At 48.2% G+C, this 27,971-nt stretch overlaps 14 protein-coding genes and 1 pseudogene across 15 annotated transcripts; 8 read left to right on the forward strand and 7 right to left on the reverse strand.

Moving 5' to 3' along the window:
* Positions 1–140: 140 nt before the first annotated feature.
* Positions 141–1,261, reverse strand: RPF2 (rRNA-binding ribosome biosynthesis protein RPF2; the record flags this gene model as incomplete). The annotated part of the gene is made up of 2 exons (XM_076682174.1): positions 141–1,164; positions 1,248–1,261. The coding sequence occupies 2 exons, from the start codon at positions 1,259–1,261 to the stop codon at positions 141–143; spliced, it is 1,038 nt and encodes a 345-aa protein (XP_076543420.1).
* Positions 1,262–1,872: 611 nt separating this feature from the next.
* NUP133 (Nup133p) lies at positions 1,873–5,600 on the forward strand (the record flags this gene model as incomplete). The annotated part of the gene is made up of 2 exons (XM_076682175.1): positions 1,873–3,822; positions 3,876–5,600. 2 exons carry the CDS (start codon positions 1,873–1,875, stop codon positions 5,598–5,600), a joined length of 3,675 nt encoding a protein of 1,224 aa, XP_076543421.1.
* A 90-nt stretch (positions 5,601–5,690) lies between these two features.
* On the reverse strand, positions 5,691–6,034 carry DAD2 (Dad2p; the record flags this gene model as incomplete). Its single annotated transcript, XM_076682176.1, has 2 exons — positions 5,691–5,830; positions 5,887–6,034. 2 exons carry the CDS (start codon positions 6,032–6,034, stop codon positions 5,691–5,693), a joined length of 288 nt encoding a protein of 95 aa, XP_076543422.1.
* A 122-nt stretch (positions 6,035–6,156) lies between these two features.
* Positions 6,157–7,232, forward strand: SGO1 (Sgo1p; the record flags this gene model as incomplete). The annotated part of the gene is made up of 2 exons (XM_076682177.1): positions 6,157–6,199; positions 6,247–7,232. 2 exons carry the CDS (start codon positions 6,157–6,159, stop codon positions 7,230–7,232), a joined length of 1,029 nt encoding a protein of 342 aa, XP_076543423.1.
* A 144-nt stretch (positions 7,233–7,376) lies between these two features.
* On the reverse strand, positions 7,377–8,486 carry TRVA0_002S01046 (uncharacterized protein; the record flags this gene model as incomplete). The annotated part of the gene is made up of 1 exon (XM_076682178.1): positions 7,377–8,486. One exon carries the CDS (start codon positions 8,484–8,486, stop codon positions 7,377–7,379), a length of 1,110 nt encoding a protein of 369 aa, XP_076543424.1.
* A 222-nt stretch (positions 8,487–8,708) lies between these two features.
* TRVA0_002S01068 (uncharacterized protein) lies at positions 8,709–10,445 on the forward strand (the record flags this gene model as incomplete). The annotated part of the gene is made up of 1 exon (XM_076682179.1): positions 8,709–10,445. The coding sequence occupies one exon, from the start codon at positions 8,709–8,711 to the stop codon at positions 10,443–10,445; it is 1,737 nt and encodes a 578-aa protein (XP_076543425.1).
* SEC6 (SNARE-binding exocyst subunit SEC6) lies at positions 10,339–12,645 on the reverse strand (the record flags this gene model as incomplete). The annotated part of the gene is made up of 1 exon (XM_076682180.1): positions 10,339–12,645. One exon carries the CDS (start codon positions 12,643–12,645, stop codon positions 10,339–10,341), a length of 2,307 nt encoding a protein of 768 aa, XP_076543426.1.
* A 138-nt stretch (positions 12,646–12,783) lies between these two features.
* On the forward strand, positions 12,784–13,092 carry TRVA0_002S01112 (electron transfer flavoprotein regulatory factor 1; the record flags this gene model as incomplete). Its single annotated transcript, XM_076682181.1, has 2 exons — positions 12,784–12,857; positions 12,915–13,092. The coding sequence occupies 2 exons, from the start codon at positions 12,784–12,786 to the stop codon at positions 13,090–13,092; spliced, it is 252 nt and encodes an 83-aa protein (XP_076543427.1).
* Positions 13,093–14,157: 1,065 nt separating this feature from the next.
* TRVA0_002S01134 (glycoside hydrolase family 27 protein) lies at positions 14,158–15,678 on the forward strand (the record flags this gene model as incomplete). Its single annotated transcript, XM_076682182.1, has 1 exon — positions 14,158–15,678. One exon carries the CDS (start codon positions 14,158–14,160, stop codon positions 15,676–15,678), a length of 1,521 nt encoding a protein of 506 aa, XP_076543428.1.
* Positions 15,679–15,858: 180 nt separating this feature from the next.
* Positions 15,859–17,349, reverse strand: ALD5 (aldehyde dehydrogenase (NAD(P)(+)) ALD5; the record flags this gene model as incomplete). Its single annotated transcript, XM_076682183.1, has 1 exon — positions 15,859–17,349. The coding sequence occupies one exon, from the start codon at positions 17,347–17,349 to the stop codon at positions 15,859–15,861; it is 1,491 nt and encodes a 496-aa protein (XP_076543429.1).
* A 456-nt stretch (positions 17,350–17,805) lies between these two features.
* Positions 17,806–18,301, reverse strand: TRVA0_002S01178 (annotated as a pseudogene). The gene is made up of 2 exons: positions 18,297–18,301; positions 17,806–18,238 (listed from the first exon to the last, which is right to left on the reverse strand). Coding segments are annotated over exons 1-2 (438 nt in total).
* Positions 18,302–20,025: 1,724 nt separating this feature from the next.
* Positions 20,026–20,841, forward strand: TRVA0_002S01200 (Ac45/VOA1 transmembrane domain-containing protein; the record flags this gene model as incomplete). Its single annotated transcript, XM_076682184.1, has 1 exon — positions 20,026–20,841. The coding sequence occupies one exon, from the start codon at positions 20,026–20,028 to the stop codon at positions 20,839–20,841; it is 816 nt and encodes a 271-aa protein (XP_076543430.1).
* Positions 20,842–21,249: 408 nt separating this feature from the next.
* RPS24B (40S ribosomal protein S24) lies at positions 21,250–22,035 on the forward strand (the record flags this gene model as incomplete). Its single annotated transcript, XM_076682185.1, has 2 exons — positions 21,250–21,252; positions 21,634–22,035. The coding sequence occupies 2 exons, from the start codon at positions 21,250–21,252 to the stop codon at positions 22,033–22,035; spliced, it is 405 nt and encodes a 134-aa protein (XP_076543431.1).
* Positions 22,036–23,550: 1,515 nt separating this feature from the next.
* Positions 23,551–24,891, forward strand: HAT2 (WD repeat RBAP46/RBAP48/MSI1 family protein; the record flags this gene model as incomplete). Its single annotated transcript, XM_076682186.1, has 3 exons — positions 23,551–23,596; positions 23,650–23,730; positions 23,777–24,891. 3 exons carry the CDS (start codon positions 23,551–23,553, stop codon positions 24,889–24,891), a joined length of 1,242 nt encoding a protein of 413 aa, XP_076543432.1.
* A 508-nt stretch (positions 24,892–25,399) lies between these two features.
* On the reverse strand, positions 25,400–26,359 carry SPP1 (Spp1p; the record flags this gene model as incomplete). Its single annotated transcript, XM_076682187.1, has 1 exon — positions 25,400–26,359. The coding sequence occupies one exon, from the start codon at positions 26,357–26,359 to the stop codon at positions 25,400–25,402; it is 960 nt and encodes a 319-aa protein (XP_076543433.1).
* Positions 26,360–27,971: the final 1,612 nt, after the last annotated feature.

Genomic DNA, 27,971 nt, shown 5'->3' on the forward strand with positions numbered 1-27,971 from the left:
GAGTAAAACTTGTGAAGAGTTCGCTTGTTACTAAACTTGTTTACATTCCGTTGCCTAAGGCGAAAAAAAGGAGCAGTCTAAGTAAATCGCGGAGATTTTACCAAATATTACAAAAGTTAGAATACCAAATGCTAATAAGTTCACTTTCTAGTCTTGGGTCGCTTCTTCACAGGCATAGTAATCTCCTCCGCGACTTCTTCCAACAACTCATCAACCTCGCCGTCTTCCTCTTCATCGCCCGACTCGTCCTTCTTAACATCATTCTTAGTCTTGAGACCCTTCATCTTTCGCGTCTGCAGCCTAGACAGATCCTGAGAACCAACGTGGATTCGGGCAAGCTGGTCGCCCATGAGATCAGTCTCGATGTTCTTCTTCGTCTTCGGTTCAAGCTCCTTCGGCTTCTTGGATGCCTCCTTTTCCATAACTGGATCAGCCTTCTGCACTCGGCCAATTCGGAAGTCAAATCGTGGCCCAATCTCGTCCAGCTCGACTCTTGGCAGCTTGCCGTTGGCACTCTTATACGTCTTGAGGAGGTACACCCGGAAGTGCACCAGCGGCAGCGCAGCTGGGTTCTCCTCGTCCTTTTCGACCGCAGAGATGGAGATGATATGCTGAAGACCGGCGACATCAAGCTCGTCAGTCACCTGGCCCCGGAAGAAGTCCAAAAACAGAGACTTGATCTGCATGTATGTTTCGTCGGTGTCGAAAAGCGGACCATTGAAGGTGAACATAGGCTTCATGCCTACCTGGAAGGTTCGCTTTCGGAAGTCCTTGAGCAGCTTGACGTTCTCCAAGCCCAGCTCAATCATGTCGTAAATGTGATAGTCAAAGGTTCGCACAAAGGTCAGGTGGTGAGGTCGCTTCTTGTTATTAGTACCGTATACTAGCAGAGAGCAGTCGTTCTTCTCGGACAGGAACTCAAGCGAGTTCTCTCCTTCCTTGGAGTTACTCTCAAACGGATGGAAATCGTTCTGTGCGTTCTTCTCCTTCTTCTTAGCAAACCGCTTGGCATCCGGCTTTTTCAAAGCGTTGAGATCAATCATGGCATCATTAGCAAGCTGGCTGCAGTTCCTCCCGGGAATGAACAGAGCCTGCTTGACATTTTCGATGACCTTGGCCTCTTTCTTCTCCAAGGCTCGCTTTGATCGAGCGTTTTTTGGTTTGCTACTTGAGTTAGCTTATCCATTTTCAAAAAAGCCCTCCGTCCCCCTAGCTCGTTTTCATAGCCAAGGGAAAATAATACTTACAGAGTCTTCAACATCTCTTTTTTGTTATAGTTTAAAGGATATTGGAGGATTCAACCACTCTTGATCTGATCACTGATAAAACTTTGGATCTAATTTTTCACTGTTATGTTAACTAATAACTTAATTAACCGTTGGGATATGGCGCGGCTGAACATCGCATATTATTACTATGCGCGACGCCGATAAGGCAGTAGTTCTTCTTGGACGCTTTAGTGTCCCTAACAGGGATTAAGCTACTCTAAAGTTCAATTGATTAAACAAATTTTGGAAAGATTTGTCTAAACGGTACTGGTATGTAATTGTGGTCAGTCACGTAGGGGACAGCAACGGCACAATGCCACTCCTAATGGGCAGGAACCTCCATGAACGGCCAAGCCACGGGAGTTCAAGAGCTGGTCCTCTGCCCCTCATTAATTTTATACCTCCTACCCGCGTTTTTGCATTTTGAAAGTTGTATAGAAATCGAGAATTCACAAGACCCACGAGTTTCGATAATAGCCAAGCCGCTTTCCGTGCGGCTTATGATTACATAATCCATTACCACCCCGTTACCAACTATGCGGTGGTGGTGAAAAAAATCGCGACATAAACAATCAAAGACAGCCTAACTAACATCGAAAAGCCCATGTCGAATTCGAGTTTCCGACAGATCAGGCAGTCGTCGATTCGGCATGCGAACCGCAGCACCAGCAAGTCACACAATATCTCGAGTATTGGCGGCTCGACCAGAGTAGCATCGAGCCAGGTGTCCCTGCCTCCTCAGACTGCAGATGTTTCCGCGGTGTTCGAGCCGTCTGTCGCTCCAGGAGCCCCAGATACTAGAGATGGGGTTGTTGAGCTCACCAAGAACGCAAAGTACTGCGTTACAAGGCTCCCTGCGTTCCCAGGATTCCTTAAAGGCGCGCAATTGGAGTCTTACGGCGAAGTCGACCAGAACACCAAGTATGCATTGACCGTGTCAGATGGTACTACCTACGTGTGGAGCTACTCCTCGCCAGACCATGTGCCAAATACCCTGTCTTTTCCACCGCCAGAAAATACCAAGTACGCTCCGCTGGCCACTCTAGTGCAGCCGATACCCGGCAGCAAGGAGCCTGGCATGGTTATGATCTCGGTCGATACAGGTCTGTTGACGTACTGGGAGGCTGTTGGAGGGGCTGTGGCAGACGGATTGCTCCATCGACGAAAAAGCATTGAGCACAAAGTCGGACTATACGCTGGCGAGATTATTGAGCACTTTGTAAATGTTGAGCCAGCCGGCGTTGTTGCGACGACAAGCTCCGGGCGGTTTATCCTCATTACTCTGAGAGATTCAAAGGGTAAAGCCGCTCTGAGGTCAGGGACAATGCTTGGTGGCGGCTCTGGCATTCTTTCCACCATCAAAGGAGCAATCTCGCTGGCAGGATCGCGAAGAGATATTGTTTCTGTCAAGCCCGGAGTTGTGACCGGCAGAAACGAGCGCCAGGTTATGTTTATTAACAAGGAAGGTGATTTGTCTGTGTGGGACTGCTCGCGAACCGGGTCGACACGGCTTTTGATCGACGAACGACTGAAGGAGATCATGCTCAATTATATTGTCTCGCTTTACCAGGACGCTGGAGACACATTCACTGTGCATGATGTTGAAGTTTTGGAAGACGAAGCTACCTTGTTTATTCTGACTTCTTTTGTGCATGATGCCCAGGCCGAAGAAGTATACTACATTATCTACACTCTCTCGACGGCGAACCGGGATATCAAGGTAACTTCAGCTCATCGAATCCAGTCATTCACAAGCTATTCGACCCAGCGACCGCGTCTGCTGTTCCCCAATCCGTCCGCGACTTTGTTTGCCGTGTTCTCTCACGGCGTTGTGCTCATTGAGGCAATGCCCGAGAAGATGCAGGAGAAGAACATAATTCAGCGACGATGGGAGGACGTCATCACATTCCGACATGAGGTGGAGATCCAGGCGGCTGGAGTTGAAGACGTTGATATTATTAATGGTAAGACGGTGAGGAACTGCGGTGTGGTGCTGATTGCCCATAACGCGGGTATTATAAGAGTCGAGCGATTCGAAGATGAGCAAAAGCCATTGGAAAAGCGGGCCCTCGAACTTGAGCCCGAATTGGCCAAGACAAGGATAGAACAGGCCGTTTTCTACGGGTACAATGTCGACGATGAGAACAATCCGCTTGACTTTGAAGCGCGGAAGGAAGACTCATTCAACCAGTCTGTTCTTGAAAATGCCTTCCTCGAAGTCTCAAAGGAGATCCTCAGTACAAGTTCCATCTATATGCCGCCAATGATGCCATCTCTGTCGGAGCACTTACAGCTGCGAGTTACTTATCTCCAGCGTCTGGGACGGTTCTTGAATGCTAACTACGGCGATTCGCTTACCATCGGAACTCGCCAGCAGCTGCTGTGGGACCTGGAGAAGGCGGTAGTCGCGAAAAACTTATGGGCGCATGTTGATGCCAAGCTGCATGATTCAAACGAGAATCAATACCAAACGGCCAACGTGCTAGTTGCTGTTATTAACCACAAGTCCAAGGCTTCTGTCGGAGATCCACTTCGAGAATGGTTTTTGCAAAATGTAAGTCCCTTCGCAGTATTTTTTGTTATTCGTTTTACTAACTTTCGATCTAGGTGGCGATTTTGTCTAAACTTCTGATCGCCTGCTCCAAATTCTCGTCCAAAGTTGTGTCCGGATCGAAAGACGTGGATGTTCTTGTTGATGCGAATATAGTTCTTCTGGAGGCCATTTACAGCTCGGCCTTGGGCGTACGCAACGACTGGGCTGGCCCAACCTACCGGCTCAAGCCTGATGATGCTTCTGAAACTGCTCCGTGGACGAGCTCTGTTGATCTCATAAAGGCATTTGAGTCACAGTATAGTCAGACGCGAACGGCAGTTCATCAACTTGCGAAAGACGACCAGTTCGCTCCTATTCTTGGAGACCAGCTACTGTGCATCGTAGAGACTCTCTGCGCCTTGTATACGCAACGACTGACCTGGATACAGAACAGCAGCAGCGCCGATAAGGACGAAGGCACCCATCTGTCACGAGATTATAATGAGAAGCGGGGTGGTTGGCTGCGACAGCTTGTCGACATTGGACACAAGGAAGGGGCAATTAAAATTGCTGACACGTTTAGAATATACCGCTCTCTTGTTGAGATTCTTGTCCAGGATTGGAGACTGAACATTGCAGCCGGACGAGAAGATGATTCAGAGAAATACCTTGAACTGATTAATTACTACATGACCAAGTTCGGGTTCGACTTCGCTGCAGTCCTGTACGAGTACTTCATTGAAACTAAGCAGCTCAAGGCTCTGCTCACTCTATTCCCAGATCACCAGGACTACCTCACGCGATTCTTTGAAGGAAAGCGATATCCGAGAATCTCGTGGGTGCAAGATGTCAACCTCCAAAACTACGCAGATGCTGCGAATGCTTTGATTGAGGCGAGCTCCGGCGAAGACATGAGTGTAAATACCAGGCTGCGGCTGAGCCTGGCTAAGCTGAATGTTTTCAGTAGTGTAGACTCGCCGGAAAATTTGCCGACAAGCATGCTTTCCACCTTGAAGAATATCGATAGCCGGCTGGAGCTATGCTCGTTCCAGGAGTCTCTGACTACCCAACTAAAGTCGCAGCTTGGCATTGAAAACGTGACCAAGGCAGATACGCATTTCCAGAGGCTCATTGGCGGCCTTCGGTCGCGGGGCACAGAAGGACTAGTCCAAGTCCTCCAGCGGGGTCTGACCAGATTACTCCAGGGACGGTCTGTTACGATTGAAGAGCTTGTTGACGTTCTGACCCTTGTTGATATTGACGTCCAGGATGCCAAGCTTAACTTCTACCGTGCACTCAAGCTCGTTCGAGACTCGACGCTAAGCGATACGAGGAAATCATTGAACGAGTATCTGATTTGGAGGCGACTTATTTTTGCCGACTCGTGGGAGAAGATTGTCAACACCAAGTCTAAGAGCGATGAGAAGATCCAGAATGCTACGAAGAGCACCGTCCTCTACCACACGCTAGAGGCTCTGCTCAAAAATGATGATATGAGCAGCAGCTCTGCGCGATATGTTGTAGATCCGTCCTCGCTCTGTGGAAAGGGTTCCAGTTTCGCGTCTCTACAGTCAGAACGGTATCCATATGCCAACGAGAAACTTCTAAAGGAGATCAAGAGCGACCTGGAAAAGGAGGATGAAACGCTGCAGAAGATGATCAAAGATTTCCATCTAGAGAGTTGGATGAAGGGCATTTATCAGCGGGTTCAGTCAGCCTCGGGTACGGGCCAGACTTTGAGTGGAGTTGTGAACCAAATGACTGTATTGGCCCCTCCTGAGCCAATGGATCTTTCTTAGAAAAACATTGTACAGGTATTTTTTTATTTATCGAGTTAGTAAATTCTCTATGCTTTAATAATTTCAATCATCCAAATGCTATAAAATCGACTATTCTTGATCAATACCAATTCTAACCAGTGTTTCGGGCTGTCGGTTCTCGTCTTCCTCGGAGTACCTAGTCACAGATGAAGAAGCCAGAGTAACGGCTTTCAACACACTCTGCCAGTTGGTCATCACAGCAGCGACCGCTGAAAAGCAGTTAGTAACTAAATATATATCTATGCCCTGAATCTATAATACACACCTTCGGTCCCGTCTGTAAACGTCTCCAGCTTGGCTTTAAGAGCCTCCAGCTCCTTGACAAGGCTCTCGGAAGACTGCTGAAGCTGCTGAAGGTTATCCAGCTCCCGCTTCTTCTCCGCTAGTTTCACTGCCAGTGGAGAACGGTTCATTTAGAGCTTCTTCTTCGCCATTTAACGAAAACGCGTAGCCTTTGATTGATTATCGCGATTTGTCCCAATCCGACGACATTTTTTTGTTTACTAAATTGATTCAAACGGGAGATTAGCCCAAAATGGCGAGGCTGAACGCAGCCAACGATGTCAATATTGAGATTTGTAAGGGCAGACGAAGGAACTTGAAGGATGATTGCTAACAGATTTAGTACGCCGGAAGTATGGGGCGCAGAATAGGGCGATAGCCAAGTCGCATGCGGCGCTCGAGACCAAGGTTTCACAGCTCGAAGAGATGGTCTCGAGCCTCATGGCTGAGAATTACGAGCTGCGCTGCGAAAATACCAAGCTCAGGCAGCCTAGGGAGGGTTTGGATAAATTGAGGGGCTTTATCCGGGGAAAATTTGATGAAATCGAAGCATTCCTCGGGGGTGAGCCGCAACCACTTACCGAAGTTGCTTTGAGTACCGAAACTGGTATGAGTAATGACGCCTATGTATCGTCAAGCAGGCGCAAGAGAAGGCTAGGCGGCTGGTGCCCTGAGCCAGAGCCAAACATGGAAGAAGAATTAAGAGAAGAAGGGGTAATTGTAGAGGAAGATGGAAATGATGGAATTGGCATTTTTGATGGTTCGAGCATAAACGAATCTACCTTGCCGACCATTGTGGAAGATAGCGATGGCGAGCGGGTTCCGCTGAGAGAGAAGAAGAATAGTGCAAACACACCAAACAATGCGCAGCCTCATGTGCGGAAGAAGCTCAAAACCGCTCCGTCAGAGAATGAAACCATGCCAAAGAGCTCCCCTAGGAGGAGAAGTTCTCGCGGTAATCGGGTCAACTACGCATTGCCGTCATTGAGAACAAAGATGCGAAGGGAACAGAATGAGTTTGTCGATGCAGTGGTTGAACCTAATCAACCGAAGGACGAAGAGGAGTCTGAGGTTACGTCTGAGAGCAATGCGGCCGAAAGAGAAGACACAAAAGAACCATCTCCAGTGAACGACAGTGATGCTGAGAACATTGAACCCCCAATCAAGCCATCGCGCAGAAGAAGATCATCAAAAATTCATACTGCTGAAATGTCATTGGTAGCCACTAGGTCTAGGCGAACTTCTCGAAGGTCCAGTGTCGCCAAGTCTGATGATGTTCTGGAGAGGCGTCATAGTCGTAGACGGTCTACCCTCGCACCAGCTACGTGAGATCGCTCAACCAAAATTGTCCACTGCGTGAAATTGTTTTTAACGAAGAGGGGGGAAGTGCCCCTACGTGAAGGGGGTGTTGGTGAAATCGTGAAAGAGTGTTGGTAAAATCAGTACGAAGATCTTTATCTGACCTACTGCTATTTATTCGCCCATAATGCCTCTCTTGACGTAGTTCATGATGCCAGTTTCCATCGCCTCCGTCATGGTCGAGGTTGAGACGAACACGGTCGTGGCGACAACCACCTCCGTTGTTGGAGCAATAACCTGCATAGGTAGCGTCTTCGTAACTGTCATGACTACCGGCGGCTGGCCATTCTGTGCCGGCTGCGTCGACGTTACGACAACCTCGTGAGCAGGAATCGTCTGTCCGGGCTTGGTAATTGTCCTCGTCAGCGTGATATGACCAGTAATTGTCGTACATGGCGCCGTGTGCTTGACAGTATGACCCTCCGTGATAACGTACTGCGTCGTCTGTAGGTGGGTAAATGTAACATACTTCGTATGCTTGCCACCTGGTTTCGTTACTACAACTGTCTTTGGAGGAGGAGGCGGTGGTGGTGGAGGCGGTGGCGGTACAGAGGTCGGGGGTGGTGGTGGCTCCTCCGTAGTCTCTGGATCTGGAGGAGGCGGTGGAGGCGGTGGAGGAGGACAATTGCCTCCTGGTGGTCCAGTGTCCCCGCCGCATCCGGTTATCCAGGGCATGAACGTGTTCTCCACCAAATGATTGAAGAACTCATTGTTCTCCATGAACATGTTGGCTCCTTCAAGGTTGACCTGGAGACTATTATTTGGATCGTTGTTGGCGTGATAGCAAGCATTGCAATTGACCGCATCTGCCTGGACGTTTTCCTGTTCTAGCGCCTGGCATTCGCACAGATGCATACCAGTGCAAAGAGTCGCTTGCTGGATGGCCTTATGGCAGTGTTTCCAGCAGTCGTCTTCAAGCGCGACCGTTGGACAGTTACCGCTTCCACCACCAAATAAGCCCCCGCCCCCACCACCGAACAAGCCGCCTAGGCCGCCGTCACCGCCACCTCCGCCACCAAACAAGCCGCCCAGGCCGCCATCTCCACCATCACCACCACCGCTGCCGCCGCCTAGCATGCCGCCTAGGCCGCCTATGATGCCGCCAATGTCTCCAAGCGTTGCGCTACAGCCTTGGAGCAGCCCAATGATGACAATGGCCTGAACACTACGTCGCACAGCCATGATTTGATCAGTTCCTTGGAAGACTGATTTGAAAAGTTCCATGCGATGGGGCAATTGTTTACGATATATAGAGCCCTGCTTTAATCATAGCGACGATAGGCCCGGTAAATGAATCCACCCGTCTTTGTACCGCTCTGTGGGGTATTCCATTAATCTCAATGAAATGAAGAGTTCAATTTCAACTCTAAACTGGTTAACCTTAACGCTGCTATCGGCGCACGAACTAACGCGTGTTTTTGTCAACTACTTGCTACCCATTGTTCCATGGAGCTCTCTAAACCCCTTTGCTTTGCAATTGGAGAAGGTGCCGATGAGTTTGTTCGCCGTCAGGTGGACCCAAATGGTACCGAAGAAACGTACTGCTTCTGTTCGAAGGGGTGCTTCCACGCTCGAGCGTACTGGTGCCAGTACCCAACTGTTCTATTAATCTCTGAAAACCACTTTGCTAGCTTTGTTTCCTTGGCTATTGATGGTCTTCCAGCTCGACTATCGCGTTGGCTTAGCCGACACTACAATTGGCCAAACACAAAGAGCGGTCAAGCAACTAAGGATGAGTTTAACCAAGTGGTGCAGTGGGGGGCAGTCAATGTCACCATTGTTCTCTCCAGCTTTGACGGTCACTTAGAGTTTGCGAGCACTCAACGACTCAGGCTTATCTTAGAGCTGTTGCTGCATACACTGCCGCGGATGACTACCATCGACGTTGTTTATTGCCACAGAACGATCCCTAGTATCAACAGCACGCTTACTGCCCGCCTTGAGAAGCTTATTGAGAAGAGGAAAGTGCAGCTTAAATTTACCTGCTATACCCCCTCCTGTATTGACGTTGATCTGCCAAAGATTGACTATTCCGAGCTCCATATCATTTATACTGGGATCGCCGGATATGGCTCATCTCAGGTAGAGATTCCTCGACTCCCGAAGATGCTCAGGAAATTCACGCTCCGCGATTGTACGATTGACTCTGGCGGGTCCTACATTGCTGTGACTAACTGGAGCGAAGCATCTCTAGAAGCTAAATGCTTGGTAATGGTTGATTTGCACCTCTGTGTCATTCGGCAGAAAAGACACGTGTATGACAGGGAACTACCACAATCGACCGAGGTTCTTAACCTGACCCTTTGCGGTAGCGAAGGGTTCTTCACGACCGATGATATTTTTAAATATAGTGTCGCGGCGGACTCTGAGAGCAGCACAGACATGGTATACATTGGATCTCTTGCCTTCAATGCTGAAAGAATGCAATATTTCCGAAAGTATCTTTACCTGAACCCACAACTACGGTCGCTAATTCTGAATAACGTGACATTTGAATCGCTCTTCAACTTGTTAATTAGGCTCGAGCTGGAAAACGAAACCATCATCATGCTGCCAAAAAATATTGAGCGACTTACTGTCACCAATTGGGTGATGAATCTTGCGCACTGGAAACTCATCTTGAGCGCAACTCCTGACCTGAAATATCTCACGTTGGTACTTCGCGGTGACCAAGATAAGTTCGAGTTTGCGTACATTGCGAATGACCTTAGCCTGTGCCCTACTCTACAAAACGTTTACTTCGTTGTTTTGGAGGATGAAAACAGCGAGAACGCTAATAACAGAGAGACTGATCCGTATTTTTTCCACGCATATCTACACGAAACTGACTACTGGGAGGCTATTGATATTGCACCAGACCCCGGCTCTCAGCTGTGGAGCTTTGAATTTGCACAATACCGAAGAGACATTCTGTCTGGGCAGAGAGCAAGAGGGCCTATAACGCCGCACGATCCTGAGCGCTGGTCGATCAGGTCGCTCAAGTTTACCTTTCGTAAAAGATATCACTATCTCAAGGAATTATACCGAGTGCCGCTCCCATGGACGACCGAAACCCAACTCTTTAGGGGGTGCGTTACTACTTTGCAAAGCGAGACAGGAACGTCGGCTCTCCAGTCTCCGGAGGAGCCTGAGATTGCAGCGCATCTGCCCTCACCAGCTTCATCAGCTCCTTCAAACGCTTAGACTCCATTTGCGGCCTAGCGCGCACAATTTTTTCGTATAGATCAAGCGGCGCATCCCAGAAGTCTTCCCGAAGTATATGGAACTCCTCCAAAAGCTCTGACTCTGGCGCCTCGAGCGTAGCGAATAGATGTTCGAAAACCTTGAAGTTAGCCTGGACCTGTGCCTCACGCTCAGGGTTGCCTGCGTAGATGCCGCCAGTAAACAGGACATAGAGCTGCTCAATGTCACTCTTGATTCGTTCCGTGCCCTTTGGTATCTTGATTTTGTCGGCATGCTCGAGGGCCCCGAGGTACTTAAGGATTGTCTCCTCCAACAAATCGTCTGAAAAAACGTCAAAAATGACGGGGTTGAGCTGGGCAGCACAGTCTTCCACATACTCCCTGACTGTATCAACTATCTGGCGGATGGGCCGGCCTTTATCACGCCATGCGGACGTGCTGAATATCTCCTTGTATGGCTGGACCAAGTCCGAGAATATAATCGAAATAAGACCGGTGATGCACGCCTTTGCCAAAGCAATGAATCCGTCGCATACCTGGTCGAGGCAACTGGTGATCTGGGCACGGTACTTCTTGGACACGGCAGGTGAAAGCCGGCTCGAGATGGCCTCCGTGTAGTCGGCGCCCTTGATCTGGTCGTTGGCAAGCGCAATGAGGTACTCGACAAGGCCACCAGGTACAGACGACGTTGTGTCGTCCACTGCAGTGTCGGTGATCTGAAGCTGTACCTGCTGCTTCATGACGTGCTCCCAGTCCGCCTGGCGCTCCTTGAGAATAGCGGCGCACTCCATGACACACCCGGCTAGAATTCGCCCTTGGCCCGAGTCGGCCGCTACGTCTATCTGTTGGTTTATCATGGAGAACATGATCACCTCGCCCTGCATACCCAAGCGGCCGTCTCCATCGGACTCTGGAGGAATTGTTCGGTTAATGAAGTTCTCCTTCTCTGTCGTAGCGAGGTTGTCTCGCCACTCGCGCAGCTTAGACACAATCAACTGGAGATAGTCGTCGTAGAGACTGTCTTCCTTGCCATCCAGCAGTGGCGGGTCGAGCTTCGCCTTGGGTACGCCCAAATCTGCCATGTTGGCATAGTATTCCCTCACGAAATCCAGCACGTGGAGGATAGTAGCCGCGGGCGGCTCGCGTTCCATAATGGCACTTACCAGTTTGTAGCACCCCCGGTGGTAGTAGCTTACATATTTCTCAAAAATCATCCACCGCGAAGGCACACAGGGACTAAGGTCGAATTTGGCGCATCCCAAATCCTGGAAGACCCACTGGAGGTTATCCAGCATCTCGTCCGAAAGATCCTCCTCATCATCTGACAAGGCCCTCCCAGGCACAAACCCATAATGCTCCATGCAATTGGTATAAGTTTCGTCCACCGCGTCTTCAATAGATTTGAAGAAGCGCGAAGGATAGCCCCGGGGCTCGCGGTGAGACGATTTTTCATTTTTAATAGCGGCCAGAACCCTTTCGGTCTTGTTCTTTGCATTAGATTCTAGCATTTGCTTGGAGATCTCCGCGGCCAGATCCTGCTTCTCCTCGGAGTCAATGATCTTGGCCACTCGGACTACTAAAGAGAGGTTCCCAGCCCGGATCACTTCGAGCAATTCGGTAGCAATGGCAAAGAGAGTCTCGTCAAATCGCCCAACCACAGCATCCAAGCTCGAAAAGTGCTTGGTGATGGTTCTGCGCACGTCGTCTGTGGACTTTTCCGCGTAGTACCATGCGTCGTCCTTAACGTCCCGCAGCTCCGAGAGCTTGTAATGGGTCATAATGAAGTGAGGCATCGTGTTTTCCGGATCGAACTGGCCGTCCTTCTCCATAAGCCCTTCAATCTCCTTCAATTGGACCCCCATGGACTGGAAGTTGTCGAGGAACCGCTGGGTCTCCTCAAAGTTCTGCAGCACCCGGCTAAGGCGGTTAATCTTGCTGAAATTCGCCACGGAATCTTCGTTCTCCTCTCGGATCTGCTCAACACGCTCGGAGTTCTCGCGGAGCCTGCCGATGGACGACTTGGCGAGGCTCAGCTTCTCCATGCCTTTGAGCATAACGGCGACTTGCGCCTGGACGCCGGCTTTGAGCTGGCCGTCAATTACTGCTTTCTCCTTCAGCAGTTTTTGTTTTAGGCTGCTGACTTTATCCAGGTCATCGTGGTGCCGGAGCAATTCCGATATCCTGCCCGAAGCAGACTCCATTGTTTCCCGTTTCCCTTCGTTTCCCCTGTCGTGTACCTTATGCCGGGGTGTCCTCAATGGGGGACCATTGGGACATCATCATCTCAGTACATCAGTACGGTTCCCCTCCAAAGCAGTTCACAACCATTTATAAGTGATATGTCATCGGTAGAACTTAGAAGAAAAGTGCTTTATTTGTATAAGGAACTACTCTACATGGGAAAGGAGTATCCGTAGGTTATTGATTTGTGTTGTTTTGGTAGTCGGTTGGCTAATTTTAAGCGGGGTAGTCAAGGGTATGACTTCTTCCGGGGTCGTTTGAAGCGAGCATTTAAGAATAATTCGGGGATAAAGGATCCTAAGGAGATAGAGAAACGTCTCGAGCATGGAGAGTATATTAAGAAGGAATTGATTGCATTGTATACGCTGAGGACGTACCGGGCAGTGAAAAACAAGTACTATAACTGATCATCATGGCATAGTGTATATTACCAGTGAAATCATTGACTTGACTACTATACTCCAAAAGGAGGAAAATAATTGATAGTTTGGAGAGCTTTGCAACCGGTCCTATTAAAAAATCAGCCGCATGAGCCGCATGAGCCGCATGGTATCACTTGGCTGTCGAAAAAACGTCTCTCTTCTTCCCCGCATTATATCTACGTGTACGTGTGTTACCAGCTAACTGAGGCTAAAAAATTATATATAGTCTCCTAGCTGTTTTATTTTTGTTTCAAAATTATGCCGAGTAAAATATAATAGCTGAGCCATATCGATAGCAGTAGCAGGGAGCAAGTCTATTCAATATGTAACAGATTAGAGGACTCCAATTATGCTAGTTCTGACATGGAAAATGACAATTGATCGGCTAATTAACTGTAGATTTCCTGCCCCACCATATGCCAAGAAACGTCTATGCATAGAATACTGCGTTCACTAACGGATGACCCGGGGTTATGACCATTTGCCTGTAATGCCATAGCATGATTCGGTGCTGATAGTGCAATTAAACGTCATTCCGAACAGCTTTCGGTACCTGATAATGGCACAGGACATTTTCTCCGTCCGACTCTGCGGACAAGGGGATCAGTTAATATGGTATCGACGACAACGAAGTATTCAGCCACAAGGTCTAGGTCAAGCTATAAACCTGTCCAGACTTTTCGAATTTTGGTGACGCGTTTTGTCAGGCGACAGGCTCCCTTGTGTGTATAAACGGGGTTCTACGTCTCTAGACTTCACAGCGAGAGAAAGATATTTTCTGTTCTACCAATTTCACGGACAGGGCTCGTCGCCGAGTCAAGGTCCGACAGGTACCAACTCTCAGGAGATATAAAACCCACAAATCGCCCGAGACCAGCGCAAGGTGCAGGATACTTAAATATCTTGGCAAAATTTTGGCAGGGCTGTGACGATTAAAACATGGCACATCGCTTATAGTGGGGCAATGGTGGGGTAAAATGTCAAAGATGATCCGAATGGCCGTATAAAGGCCAGTCCGAAGCCATATACTACGTAGTCTCCTACGAACCAATGCGAGTTCTTCAATGGCTTTCCATGGCGGCGGTTGCCCTTGCAGCGGCCACGCCTCAAATGGGCTGGAACAATTGGAATACTTTTGGCTGTATGGTGTCCGAAGAACTTCTGACCTCGACGGCTAATGTAATAGTCGACCTGGGCCTCAAGGACCTCGGGTACAACTATATCATTCTCGACGACTGCTGGAGCGAAAAAAAGAGAGATAGAAAGGGCCGACTGCAACCCAACTCTACCCGATTCCCCAATGGTATGAAGCATGTCGCTAATCACTTGCATTCCAAGGGTCTCCTATTCGGTATGTACTCTTGTGCCGGTACCAAAACGTGCTCGGGCTTCCCAGGTTCTCTGAACCACGAGAAAACTGACGCAAAGTCCTTTGCGTCGTGGGAGGTGGACTACCTTAAATACGACAATTGCTACAATGACGGCCAGTCTGGCTCGCCAGAGGTGAGTTTTTTGAGGTACAAGAAAATGGCGGACGCCCTCAGGGTTGCCGGACGCGATATCTTCTACTCTCTATGCAATTGGGGCCAGGATGCCTCGTTTGCGTGGGGGTTCAACATCTCCAACTCGTGGCGGATCACTGGTGACATTGGTCCTCACTTTAATAGTCCGAGTACTAAGTGCCCGTGCTCAGAGTTTGACTACTACCGGTGTGGGGGCTGCCATAGTCCAGGTAGCAACTGTTCGGTGATGAATATTCTTAGCAAGGCTGCGCTGGTTGCACAGTTCAGCTCTCCGGGGTATGGCACCAACGATCATGGGGGGTGGAACGATCTGGACGTACTGGAGGTCGGCAATGCTCCATTTACTGACGGGGAGAACCGGATCCATTTTTCCATGTGGGCTGCACTAAAGTCCTCAATGGTCCTTGGTAATGATGTGCGGTCCATGTTGCCACAGGACTTTTCGGTGATAACTAATCCAGCTGTGCTTGCCATTTCTCAGGACCCGTTAGGCATCTCGGCGCGAAGAGTGTGGCGACAGTTCGTTTCCGATACAGGACCCAACCAGCTGGCTGAGATTTCGCTGTGGTCAGGCCCTCTGGCTGGCGGTGACCAGGTAGTGGCTCTACTTAATGCAGCTGCTTCCCCACAGGTGATGGAGGCAGCCCTGTTTGACATATTCTACGCGGCGACCTATTCGCCAGAGATAGACACTAATATCACCAAGACGTGGGATGTCTATGACCTCTGGGCTAACCAAATCACCGAGGACCAGGCAGCGGAAGTGCTCAATGGCGACTCTCCACCTTCTAAGTACTTGTATAATGCTACGAAGCAGAGCTATGCCGCCGGCCTTGACAATAATGATGAACTGCTTCTGGGTAAAAAGATTGGCCAGATCGACCCTAATGGCTCGCTCACCATCAATATTTCAGGTCACGACATTGCGCTTCTGCGACTGCGGGAAAGTCAGGGGAGCCAGGAGAACCAGGGGTCGAATGCTGTCCCATCAGGCGCCATTCATGTCACCAACGTTTTCCGATGTCAGGAAATACCCACCCCAACGTAGTACCTCAATTGGCGTCATAGAACATTGTCAAATATGTTTATCAACTTTTTTTGCATTGATAAATCTCCGTATAGCGGAGCTACGGGGTCTGGGGAAGAACAATCCAGTGCTATAACTTATTTATTCGATAAATAGCAATTTCATCACATCGTTTACATACTGACACTAGTAAAGTAAGGCTTAGTGGGTTGGGTTAATGTCAAGCAACATTCGCACGGCCTTGGTCTGGGTGTAGTTCTCCAAAGCCTCCTCACCAAGTTCTCGGCCAATACCAGACTGGCCATAGCCACCGAATGGCACTCGGTGGTGGAAGTCGTTGTAAGTGTTGACCCACACAGAGCCAGCCTTGAGCCGGTTGGCGACGTAGATAGCCCGGTTGAGGTTCTCAGTGTGCAGACCGGCCGCCAGACCGTAGTCGGTGTCGTGGGCCAGCTTGAGCACATCCTCAACAGTCTTGAACTTGGTAACGGTAACGACTGGGCCGAAGATCTCCTCCTTGACGATCTTCATGTTCTCAGTAACATCGGCGAAGATGGTTGGCTTGAGGAAGTAGCCCTTTCGGTTGAGTCGCTCGCCACCAGTGAGAACTCGGGCACCTTCCTTCTTACCCTCGTCAATGAATCCGAGAATTCGCTCGAGCTGGATCTTGGAGGTCTGGGGACCATAGTAAGTGTCCTTAGCGAATGGGTCGCCGACCTTGGTGTTCTCGGCTCGCTTCTTGAACAGGTCGACAAACTTGTCGTAAATGTCCTCCTGGACGTAGATTCGGGAACCGGCAGAGCAAACCTCGCCAGAGTTGTAGTAGATACCAGCATTGACCGTCTCGACAGCCCGCTCGAGGTTCGCGTCGTTGAAGACAATGTGTGGCGACTTGCCGCCCAGCTCAAGAGTGACCTTCTTGAGGTTGGAAGCGGCGGCAGCCTTCATAATGTGTCGACCAGTGGCGGTAGAACCAGTGAAAGCGACCTTCTTGATCTTCATGTGCGACGAGATGAAGGCGCCGGTCTTGCCGTAGCCGGAAACAATGTTCATGACACCCTTTGGCAGGCCAACCTCCTGGGCGAGCTTAGCGGCGTAGAGGGCAGAGAGTGGGGTGGACTCAGCAGTCTTGAGCACAACGGTGTTACCAGTGCACAGAGCTGGGCCAATCTTCCACGCCCACATGAGCAGTGGGAAGTTCCATGGGATAATCTGGCCGCACACACCAATTGGCTCTCGTCGGGTGTAGGTGAAGTGGGAGTCGTCGGTATCGAGCACGGCGCCCTTGATCTTGTCGGCCCAGCCACCGTAGTATCGGATGCAGCTGACGACAAGCGAAACATCGCCAGTGGCCATAGTCAGAGACTTACCGTTGTCCATGGACTCAATGGCGGCCAGCGTCTCGGCGTGCTCCTCAATCTTGTCGGCCAAGTCGAGCAACAGCTTACCTCGCACCGCCACGTCCTCAACGCCCCACGTGTCAAACGCCTTCTCGGCAGCGTCGACCGCCTTGTTAACATCGGCCTCGTCCGCCTCGAAAACATCGACAATGTGCTCCTCAGTAGACGGGTTCTCGGTAGAGAACTTCTTGCCACTGCTGGATGGCACGAACTCGCCATTGATGAACAGACCAATTGGCTGCTCGTACTGCTTGCCGTTTGGCAGAGTAAGCTTCACTGAAAGGTCGGACATTTTTGTTGCTTTCCTTTTTTAATTCCGGTTTGGATAGGATAGTGCTGGAAAAAAAAACCGAGCCAATGCACAGCCCTTTTATATCTCGCTACGATGCGGATGCTCAACCTTGCGTGTACACCTTCCCTACTGGGATTACGCTGGAGCCGTATGTGCGTAGTGCTAATCTGGCCCCAAGCGAGCTGAGATCTTGCGGGAACCCCACACCCAGCCCATTACTAACGACGTAGTGGGGTTTCATTCATTCCGGCTTTTTCTCTTGGCCCATTTTTTGGCCAGGGGGGGGGGATTAGTTCTTGGTCCGCCGAATTCTGCCGCTGTAGCATTTACTCAGGTCTAGCGGCGGGGTTCGGTGCAATTCTTTTTAATATTTGCCAGCGAATCCTGGTTTCCAGCCTGCCTATGGGTGTGTTGGCTTATTCATCTCCCGAGCCCTTCCCGGCCAGGAGCGGGGGATGCTGCATATACAGGATGGATGCAGCAAAAATTACCCCTAAGGGTACATTCTATCCGCAAATCTCCATTTTTTGTGGGGAAAATTCTGGCCACCGTATACTGTTGGTGTTTTTTGACTCGCAAGTTTCTCGGATGAACGGTACACCCAAAAGGAAAAATTATCCATGCTTTTTGAAAAAGCGACAGGCTTTGAAATTTGCCCGACTTGGATTGGTAAGCCTTCGACTTCTGCACTGACTGAATGAGGTCGGTGGGTTTCGCAATCCGGAACAATGATTCTCCGCCCAGATTGCTGTAAAATTGCACGGGGGTCACATTAGCTCGGCGAAATAAAGCACATCTCTTAGTACTGTACTTTTTGTATAACGGTGTAGGATCTAAGTTATCCCGAGCCTGTTTACGGAGGATCTTAATTGCGAGTTCTCTCCATTAGCTGGTACATGTGTTGGTTAGTACATGTGTTTGGCTACGGAATGGGTGATTATACCTACACATTCAACTACACCTACTGTATCTCGGTAGGCAACTGCAATGGATATAACGCGGATTTAATCTCGGACTCGGCAATGGCTAGAAATTCCATCATCGCGGCTCCGAACAGCGGGCCAAGATTGGTTTTGGAGTATTTGTTTAACACAATCTTGAGAGTGGTCTTTTGTTGGTATTTATAAGCGCCGCTGCAGGGGACATTGCGGCTCATGCGTGTCTGCGATTACGCCGTACGGTCCGGTATTTACGCCAACCAAATATACGACAGAGAGTTTGCAGCGATAGAAATTTAAGCAGTAGAATCTGTGACAAATTTAGATACAATTGTTCTGCTGTATTTCCGAATTTGATATTTGCAAGCACAACTGATGACAATTGTTGAGTACTCTGATACCGATATGATATCATTTCCAATCAGTGCATAGTGATAAAACAATTCTTCTGCCGTTGATTCATTTAGGTCAATTGATGAAATGAAATCACTACAATACTTTTGTGAGGCACGTATGGGGTTAAGACAATTGTAATCTGACCTGCTACAAGTTATTGCATCGACAGGTATCAAGATTCTAGTGTTTGCTAGTAACTGCTTTAGAATTATTCGTTAGTACCGGTAACGCTCTATTATCGGTACAGGTACATAGAATCAAGCTAATTGCAATAAATATCAACAGGGTTCACCACCCTAATACCAATAATACCGAATTGCCTAGCCTTCATATTCATAAACTTGTTATAAGTTAGGCATGCAGGTGTTTTTAAACTTGGTGTACCTAAGCAATGCACATTAACTATGATTATTTTACTATTAAACGGTACGGCGCTGTAATTTTATTCTTATATTTTGTACCTATAAGTCTAAGGAACTGAATTGGTTCACCAAGGCTGCTGAGAAAGTTCAACCACTTTTGTACGCAGTCTAATTGCGCAATGATTTTCTCCTCAGAGAGATAACCTAAGTGCTCTATTTTATGTAAATACCGGTATCAGTAAAATGCAACGGCTTTATCGACTTACAGTAAATACGCAAATCAATCAATTAAATCAGATACGATAATAACGATGGATTGATTACAGTACGTAGTAATACCTTCTTCAAAACAGTGACTCACGAAAATTATCCGATTTACCTGATAATAGCCTTGCCAAAGATTGTTCCCCGCAACTGTGAATATTTGAGGTTTAGCGGGGTACGATAAAGTCCAATTGATCAGCATCGAAACTACCCCGGTATTTTACGTGTATTCATGTAACGTGTTACCGGTGCGTGCCGGTATTACAGTACGTACCGGTATAACAACATTTCTCAGGTATTATGGGCTATTCACAGCTCGATTAATTAATTGCTCTTATTAATAATTTCCTTGAATGCCATGACATAGTATACACAATCAATTGTAAACCTTTTCACAATTCTAGGCAACCACCCGTTCGACCGACGATTATTCAAAACTATTCTCCGACATACATTATCTATCCGAGTGGGGCCCAAGAGGGGTTACTCCTCAGGGGGGGCTAATGGACTCATATTATTATATTTATTCAAGAACCTCCTTTGCAACCCCTCATTAACTAGGTAGCCAATAGTACAATCCACCGGTACTCCACGAACTGGCGATACCGGTAGTATGTGTGGGTGGGTTGTCCCAATTGGCGACAACTCCCCGGCGATGGTCCCCTTATTCCGCCTCCCCCTTTGAAGCACCAATCGAGAATCACCACGGAGGAATAATGAAGATCTCGACTCTGGCAGCAGTTTGCACACTCTCTGCCATAGCCAGTGCGTTCGAAAATGCTGGTCCGTTTTTCATTGCGTCTTCGGTGAAGGAGCTCAAGACGAGCGGCCAGTTTGAGCATTTCCGCGTCGATGACACAATTCTCCAGGAGACCGCCGACATTCTCCAGGACTGCCCAGCAGACGCTTACCTTGTCGTCACCCAACCGGGGCTCCATGCGTCAGACTTTGAGCACTCTGACCTGCCCCATCTCACGAGCATCATTGAGTCTAGCAAGTCGTATCATGAAATTCGACATCTGCAAGGCACCCTCGACGACTCGCTCAAGTCGTACCTCACGGACCATTGCAACGCGAAGGTTCTCGATGTAAACACCGAGTCGGGTGCCTTTGATACTTATATTGACACCAAGCCGCGAGTTATTTCGCTTGACTTTGCCCCATTGCCCCAGACTGATAGAGACGAGCAATTGAGGCGAAACGACGATCTCATCTACTCCGTAGTCAACAGATTGCCATCGCCGAACTACGTCATTGTGTTGTCAGCTCCAGCAGGCGAGGCACCCAAGCGAACTGACCACAATGGCGACGAAGACGTCAAGAAGCCGGAGATCTCGCATACCACTGTCGCCCCTACCCACACCGGTCTCCCAGGTAACTCACTCTTTGAAAACTACCAATTCTTCACCCCGGGTATCTTTATGACCAGCATCGTCGGCATCTTCCTTATCATTGTATTCGTGCAGGCCATCGCTTGGCTGTCCGACCTCCAGGTCTCGTACAAGGCTGTAGAGGCCAGGAAGACCGACTAATCCGTATATACATTAAATGATTAGCTGTGTACTTCAATCTGATACCCGCCCCCAGATGCCGTAGCTCCGCTGCCGCGAAGGCAAAACGTCGAGCCGCACGCGAAAGCCGCATGCCGCACGCACATAATTAAGTTTCGTAATAGTTAAGTAATGAACCCTAGGGAGACGGGAAAAAACAGTCACGTCACGTGAGGTTGTCAACTTGCGTGCGCGAAGGAAAGGATGAATGTCTTGAAAAATTTCTGGAATCGGAGATCCGACTGCACCGAGGGTTGGGAGGAAATGGATTGAGAGTGGGTGTGTGTGGCCGGGCGCTCGCACCACGCGCGACTTGCACCATCAAGAAAAGTTTGCCAACACTCGACATCTTTAACGACCCGTACGACCACACATAATAAAACAGCCAAAATGGTATGTTACGAATAGACGAAGATGTTTTCCAGAATTAAGAGAGGGTGTGTTTGTGAACGTTTTGAAATGTTGAGCGAGAACGAATGATATTGCGAAATGGAGGTTTCTGTGCGACTTTTGAGTGTTGGATACTGGGGTTGAAAAATTTGGACAAGATCCATGAAACGACATTAATACCAATGGAAGATGAAAAAAAATGAAAAATTCGCTTGGGCGGCTTATTGTTAATGACTTGGATTGAGCTTTTCTCGAATGAAGTGCTGAATCAGGGGTTTTTATGAGATATTCAACAACGTTTGGGCAGACGACACCTCTCTGATTTGAAGGAAACATTTTTTGATAATATTGTATTGACGTGGAGAGAGAACTAACGTGTAATAGAGCGACGCTGTCACTATCCGAACCCGAAAGTTCATCCGAAACCCACTGTTGGGCCGACGACAGTTCGTCATTGACGTCCTCCACCCAGGCCGAGCTAACGTCTCCAAGGACGAGCTCCGAGAGAAGTTGGCCGCTGTCTACAAGGCTGACAAGGACGCCGTTTCCGTTTTCGGTTTCCGAACCCAGTACGGTGGTGGCAAGTCCACTGGCTTCGGTCTGGTCTACGACTCCCCAGAGGCCCTCAAGAAGTTCGAGCCACGATACCGACTTGTCCGATACGGCCTTGCCGAGAAGATCGAGAAGGTCTCCAAGCAGCAGCGAGCCCAGAAGAAGAACCGAGGCCTCAAGATCTTCGGTACTGGCCGACGAATTGCTGCCAAGAAGGCCAAGCGAGCCGAATAAGCGATTCACCCCTCTCACTCCATATAATATAAAAAATTCCACGCTTGTGTATTTATGTTCCATATTTGACTTTCTTCCCCATTGTAGTAGTCCATATTTGATTTTCTTTCCCGTTGTAGTTGTGTGTTGGAGAGTGGCTATTGTCAAATTGCAATGCACCGGTATTTACGTCGCTTGCCGGAACATGATTTCAATCACGTATGGCCCTATTTCGCCTTTAACTACCGGTAGTTTGGAATTAATGATAACACTTTAACCGCATTTTTAATATCTTGGAAGGATTTTTTAGTCCAACATGCAATTGCGATAGCATTGAGTTATGTGATGGTACTACGGGTAGCTGTATTAGAGGCTCAAATGGTCTACAAGTCAGTATAATTTGAAATATAACAAAAGTTGTGCAAAATGAAAGGAAATATATTTAATCTATTGCATCTGATATAGTGGTTTTAATTGAGTTCACAATTTTACTGGATATGGAAACCATTACCATCATTTTTTTTACTACTGGTACCTGTATATGGTCATGTATGTAATGGCATTGTGGCGGTACTCTGGAGAATTTCATGATAAAATCACTGTCGCTATATTTCAATTGAAAGAACCAGACAATGATATCTTAACATCAATGTTCATTTTTATGTTAACAGATCTACCGGTGTTACCACGCCGCGGTACGGATAACAAAGTTACGATATCTCTAAATAATCATGCGGGGAAACAATCGTCACCTTCCTATACAATTATACCAGGAAAAGTTTTGAAATATACACAAGCTAATTGGATTTTTTGGCATTGGAATCGTAACACGGTAGTCTACATATGGAGCTGGGTAACAATTAGACGAAGTGTCTGAACATGTTCATCTCAGTTCGTACCTTGGCATGAGTGTGTATAATCAGACACAATTAAGCATCGTACTTCACATCGCGAATGCAATAGATATTTTAATTGTAAGCTACCAGCATTGGAACTGTATTTCAGTTTGGCATTTTAACCACAGAATCAGTATTCATTCAATTATACAGACAATTACCGCTATACCGGTAGGTACTTATGGTATGCGATGAAATTAATTCCACACTCTACGCGACAAAAAAGCGGATATATTCTACTAGTACTATCCTCGATCTGAAAATACTAGTTATCACCATAGCTATCACACGTACCATCATGTACCGGTAATTAGGTCAATAATCCTACCACCTACCAATACAACAATCACCAAGTATAATAATATCAATATCTACCTTTTTTTTTCAATTCAAATCTCCCTAAAACGCATCAATAGCTGCGCTTATAACTGCTGACTAAATTAAACGATTAAATCAAAGCAGTATCTGTAGTACCTACGGTCTACGGTACAGTAAAGCTGTTACGTACAGTGTGCGGCGCAGGCCAAAAACGCGGTAGTCGGAGCTCCGGCCCCATGTCGTCTAAAGATCCAAGACCCAAAGAACTGAAATTCTAAACCTTCCGAACCCAACCCTGGCAAGCCAGATCGATTGAGCTACGATGCCCTCGGCTACTGCGACACCCGTTGTTGAGTCAGAGCAGCCTAGTGAGTGGCAGAGACTGTAAAAGAACCGAGCACCGCTAACCCTAAGGATCTAGCTGAAGGCCAGAAGCCAAACACTATAGATGCGGAGTTCTATAAGGAAGAGCTCCAGATAAACGAGAAGATCATTAATGAGGGTACGTGAAGATACACAGGTCCAAGCAATGGCTAACGAAATTATAGAATATAAGATCTGGAAGAAGCAAGCGCCATTTCTGTACGATGTTCTGTTAACTAGAGCACTGGATTGGCCCTCTCTGACGCTCCAGTGGCTGCCTGGAAAGACGAGCCAGAAGGACCAGTTCGACACATACTCGCTACTTCTGGGCACACACACGTCCGGTACGGACAAGGACTACCTCCAGGTAGCCCAGGTGGACATTCCGAACAAGAAGTACAACGCGTCTGATTCGCCTTCGGGGTTGCAGAAAGTCGACATTACGACCAAGATTGAGCACGAAGGAGAGGTCAATAAGGCCCGATTTAACCCCAAGAAGCCTGAGCAGGTTGCGACGATGGCGGTTTCAGGAGATGTACTTATTTTCAACGAACTGTCCAAAGACGCGAAGCCGGCTCTGCGGCTAAAACACCATACAGAAGAAGGTTATGCACTAGCATGGCAGCCCACTGCGTCTACCAAGCTTGTTTCGGGTACTGAAGACGCGACTGTAGCAGTGTGGGATATTGCCAACTCGGAAGGCGGTGTGGTAAAGCCATTGAGCGTGCTGAAAGACCACAGAGCGCCTGTGCATGATGTGGCGTTTAGTGCTGCTATGCCAGACGTGTTTGGAAGTGTTTCTGAGGACCTCTCCATCAAGCTGTTTGACTTGCGGGATCTTTCGGGCGGCGTAGTACTGGACATTGAGCGGGCGCATGAAGCATCGGTCAATTCAATTTCGTTCAACCCATTCTCTTCAATGATTCTTGCCACAGGCTCCTCTGACAACACTGTTGCCATTTGGGACCTGCGGAACACCAAGACGGCTGTGTATAGTCTCCAGGGCCATTCGAACGACGTGAGCCAGGTGAAATGGTCGCCACACCACGAATCAGTGCTTGCGTCTGCATCCTACGATCGTCGGCTCAATGTGTGGGATCTTGGTCTCATTGGAAAGGAGCAAGCTGCCGAAGATGAGCAGGAAGGTCCTGCCGAGCTTTTGTTTATCCACGGCGGCCATACTAACCGAATTAGCGACTTTGACTGGCACCCCGATCTTCCATTCACTTTTGCAACATCTTCGGAGGATAATGTTGTTCAGGTATGGAAAATCGCCGGCTCGATTGTCTCCAGAGACTAATATTTATATGATAATTCGAATTTAACGTATTATGCACATTGCATTGTTTTTATTTGGCTAGTAATGCGCTATTAATCGGCTACAGTATACTGTAATGTGCAATTTGCTGCGGCACCTTTGTTACGCGTTGTAGCGGGAGTTTTTGTGACAGGTTGGGAGCTTGTTACGGATGTACCCAAACGTTGTTACCAATATGACGGGGGGCTTGGGGGCAGAGCCCCCAACTACGGGAGCTCGAGGGCTGGCCCTCGAATAAACTCCATTGCTAATGCATTCTTGGGGGACTGGGTGTAATCGACTGGTACTGTATATTGCTATTAATCGGCTAGTAGCGTGCGGTTATATCGCTTTTTGGCTGGTAATGTACTGCTAATTGGCTAGTAACGTGTACTAAAATTGGCTGGGTTGTAGGTTGGCTAGTGAATGTTCAACAGATATATTTAAAACCCGCTGGGTCTATAACAATAAAATAGTATACATAGTATAGAAGTGCTCATGATAAAAAATATTATACATAGGGAACTGCGATGTTCACTGCGTACTCTGGCGCGGCAAGCTTCTTAAGCTTAATGTCATCTAAAACGGACGACGACTTCCTATCAATGTCCGAAAGCTTGTCCGAGATCTCTGAGATATGGTGGCTTGCGTCTCTAGTGGCCATGAGGTACCAGTCTTGATGCTTGCATTTTCGCTTTGGTTCCATGCAAAGGTGAGTGTCCCGTTGGTCGATTGCGGCAGGCTCCTCCACGCACTGCTTGATCACCTCCCACTCGGGGTCTGTGACAATTGGATCGTACCCGCATATGCCCTGGCTGACGTCAGCCTCGTCATTGACCACCTTTACCCTCTCTTTGAGGAGGCCCAAAAAGGTCGAAAGCGCCTTCCAATTGGCCAATTCTTTCTGCGCGTCCTCCTTCTCTTCAGTAAGGCCCTGGAATTCGCCAGAACCGAGCTGCTGCTGCTGTTCAGAGTCATCGCCCTCGCTCTGCGGGAGCTTGCGCCCGACCTCCTTGAATGCTTTCATGTCTTCGTATGGCTTGGCCAACGCCGCAAGCTGCTCGGGAGAGACGTTGGATTTGGCCAGCTGGCGCGCTTTTTTGCGGAAGAATTCAACCCCATGCGCTTCGCTGCAAAACTTGGACCGATTCGCGGTGTCGGCAGAGTTGATGCAAGTTTCCAGCCGGCACTTTGGCTTCCATGTTATCGCTAGGCCCTTCTCGACGCACCGCGGGCATGCATAGGTGCTGATCTTGGGCTCATCTACGACACTTACCCCGACGCAGTCGCAATGGAACCAGTCCTCGCAGTGATCGCATCCGATCATTCGCTCACCGTTATCCGGCTTCTTACAGATGCAGTACACCTCGCCTCCTTGATTATTCGCCAAGGGGTCGAGTTCGGCCCGTTTACGGGGCCGTGGGGCTTCCCCATGTCCTTTTCTCTTCAAGTCAGCCCGAACTTCGGCCATTTTTTTCGCTCTTGTATGGTGGGGTCGTCTCGAGCTCTCTCTCTCCAATGGTGATGCACCCTCGTAGCCGATGGACAGTTTGATTCACCATACACGAATTCCGTGATTTTCCGTGCATATTTCAGCCCCATGCGGCTCTAAAAGATCTTCAGCCGCAGGTCCATTACCTGCGAGTACGTGTAGTCCTTTGGACCAGTGAATGGATGGTGATAATAAATTGGCTTGGTTTGGTGGTTGTTGGTAGTACTGGCTTTATGGTATGATGAAAATCGACTGTTGTCAATGCGCTAAATTTAGAATTTTTAAGTAACGGTAACTACAGTGTACAAGCTATTCCCTCGGGTCCTCTATAAAAATCACCCCATCGTCATCAATATTCAACGCCCCGGATAGTTTGCACCAGACTTGGGCTCAACAAGCAATCCAACACGAACTGCACCTGGTGCATTGGGGGGCCAGCCCCCCCAAACCCCCCGTAGCTGGGGGAAATCCCCCAGACCCCCTTTACCACAGCTATGTGTAGTAAATTATCACCAATTGGTCATCCATAATATAATAAAATGCTAAAATACCGCCTACAAAGGTTGATAGGCTGTAGAGCTCTCTCGAAAGCAGCGAGACTCGTTGAAATACCACATAACACCGGCACTTATTTGGTACTCACTACCTGCTATACTGGTACTCATTACTCATTACGTACCTACCAGATACTTACTTATTACCGTACTACCCCCGGTACTGGTAGTTAGTCCAAGTTGTTCATTAGGACCTCTCAGATTATTTGGTTTTACATTAAATTCTTTAGTCAGTGCTCTATTTTGTGCAGTGCTATTGAATTCGATTTTTTGTAGTAAATGCTGATGCAATCCAGTTAATCTGCTGATTAACTTGTTGTTACTGGAGATATGTCACAGGTTTGTAACGCAGTAACGGGAAGTTTGTTACGTTGTTGTAACCTGGGCGCCATGAACGGGGGTCTGGGGGCTGGCCCCCAGCTACGGGAGCTCGAGGGCTGGCCCTCGAAAGACTCCATGCTACGGGTACTCGCATAGATCACCATAGGGTTAAGAACATTTTTTAATTAAACTCATACAGTACTACCGGTACCAGGTATCGTATGGGTTATCTAGCGGTGGCAGTGAAATGTTTAGTTCCGTTGTACCGATAGCAGAGTTGGTTGATAATTGAAAGCTTTCAGTATATAGAGCAATCAAATAAAAAAATTAGTACGTACATAAATTTGGAACAGTCACAATTGTTGAAGTTGCAGGCCATACATTCACTGATACAAGCTCCAATGATATGTAGCTAGGGTATTTTCACCACACAAGGTATTATGAGGATCAACGGTTAGTAAAAAAGGAATGAAATAGTACAACTGTTATACTCTGTACTGATGTATATTGCTGCGTTAATGAGATGCCTCAAGCGACGGGTAACTTTAACTCTATGTAAGGATCTCATAAGTTCCATCATAAAAACGCCTAATAACTTACCAGTACGTACAACCTTCCAATTCCCAAACACCGACATTTTGATTGGATCAAGTCAGAGTGTAGGTATCATTAATGAAGAAGCAAGTTGTGCAATTTTTTTACTAAGTATCTGATCT

This window comes from Trichomonascus vanleenenianus (genome assembly GCF_965637985.1).
Source record: "Trichomonascus vanleenenianus strain CLIB 3782 genome assembly, contig: TRVA0_002S, whole genome shotgun sequence".
Classification (NCBI taxonomy): domain Eukaryota; kingdom Fungi; phylum Ascomycota; class Dipodascomycetes; order Dipodascales; family Trichomonascaceae; genus Blastobotrys; species Blastobotrys vanleenenianus.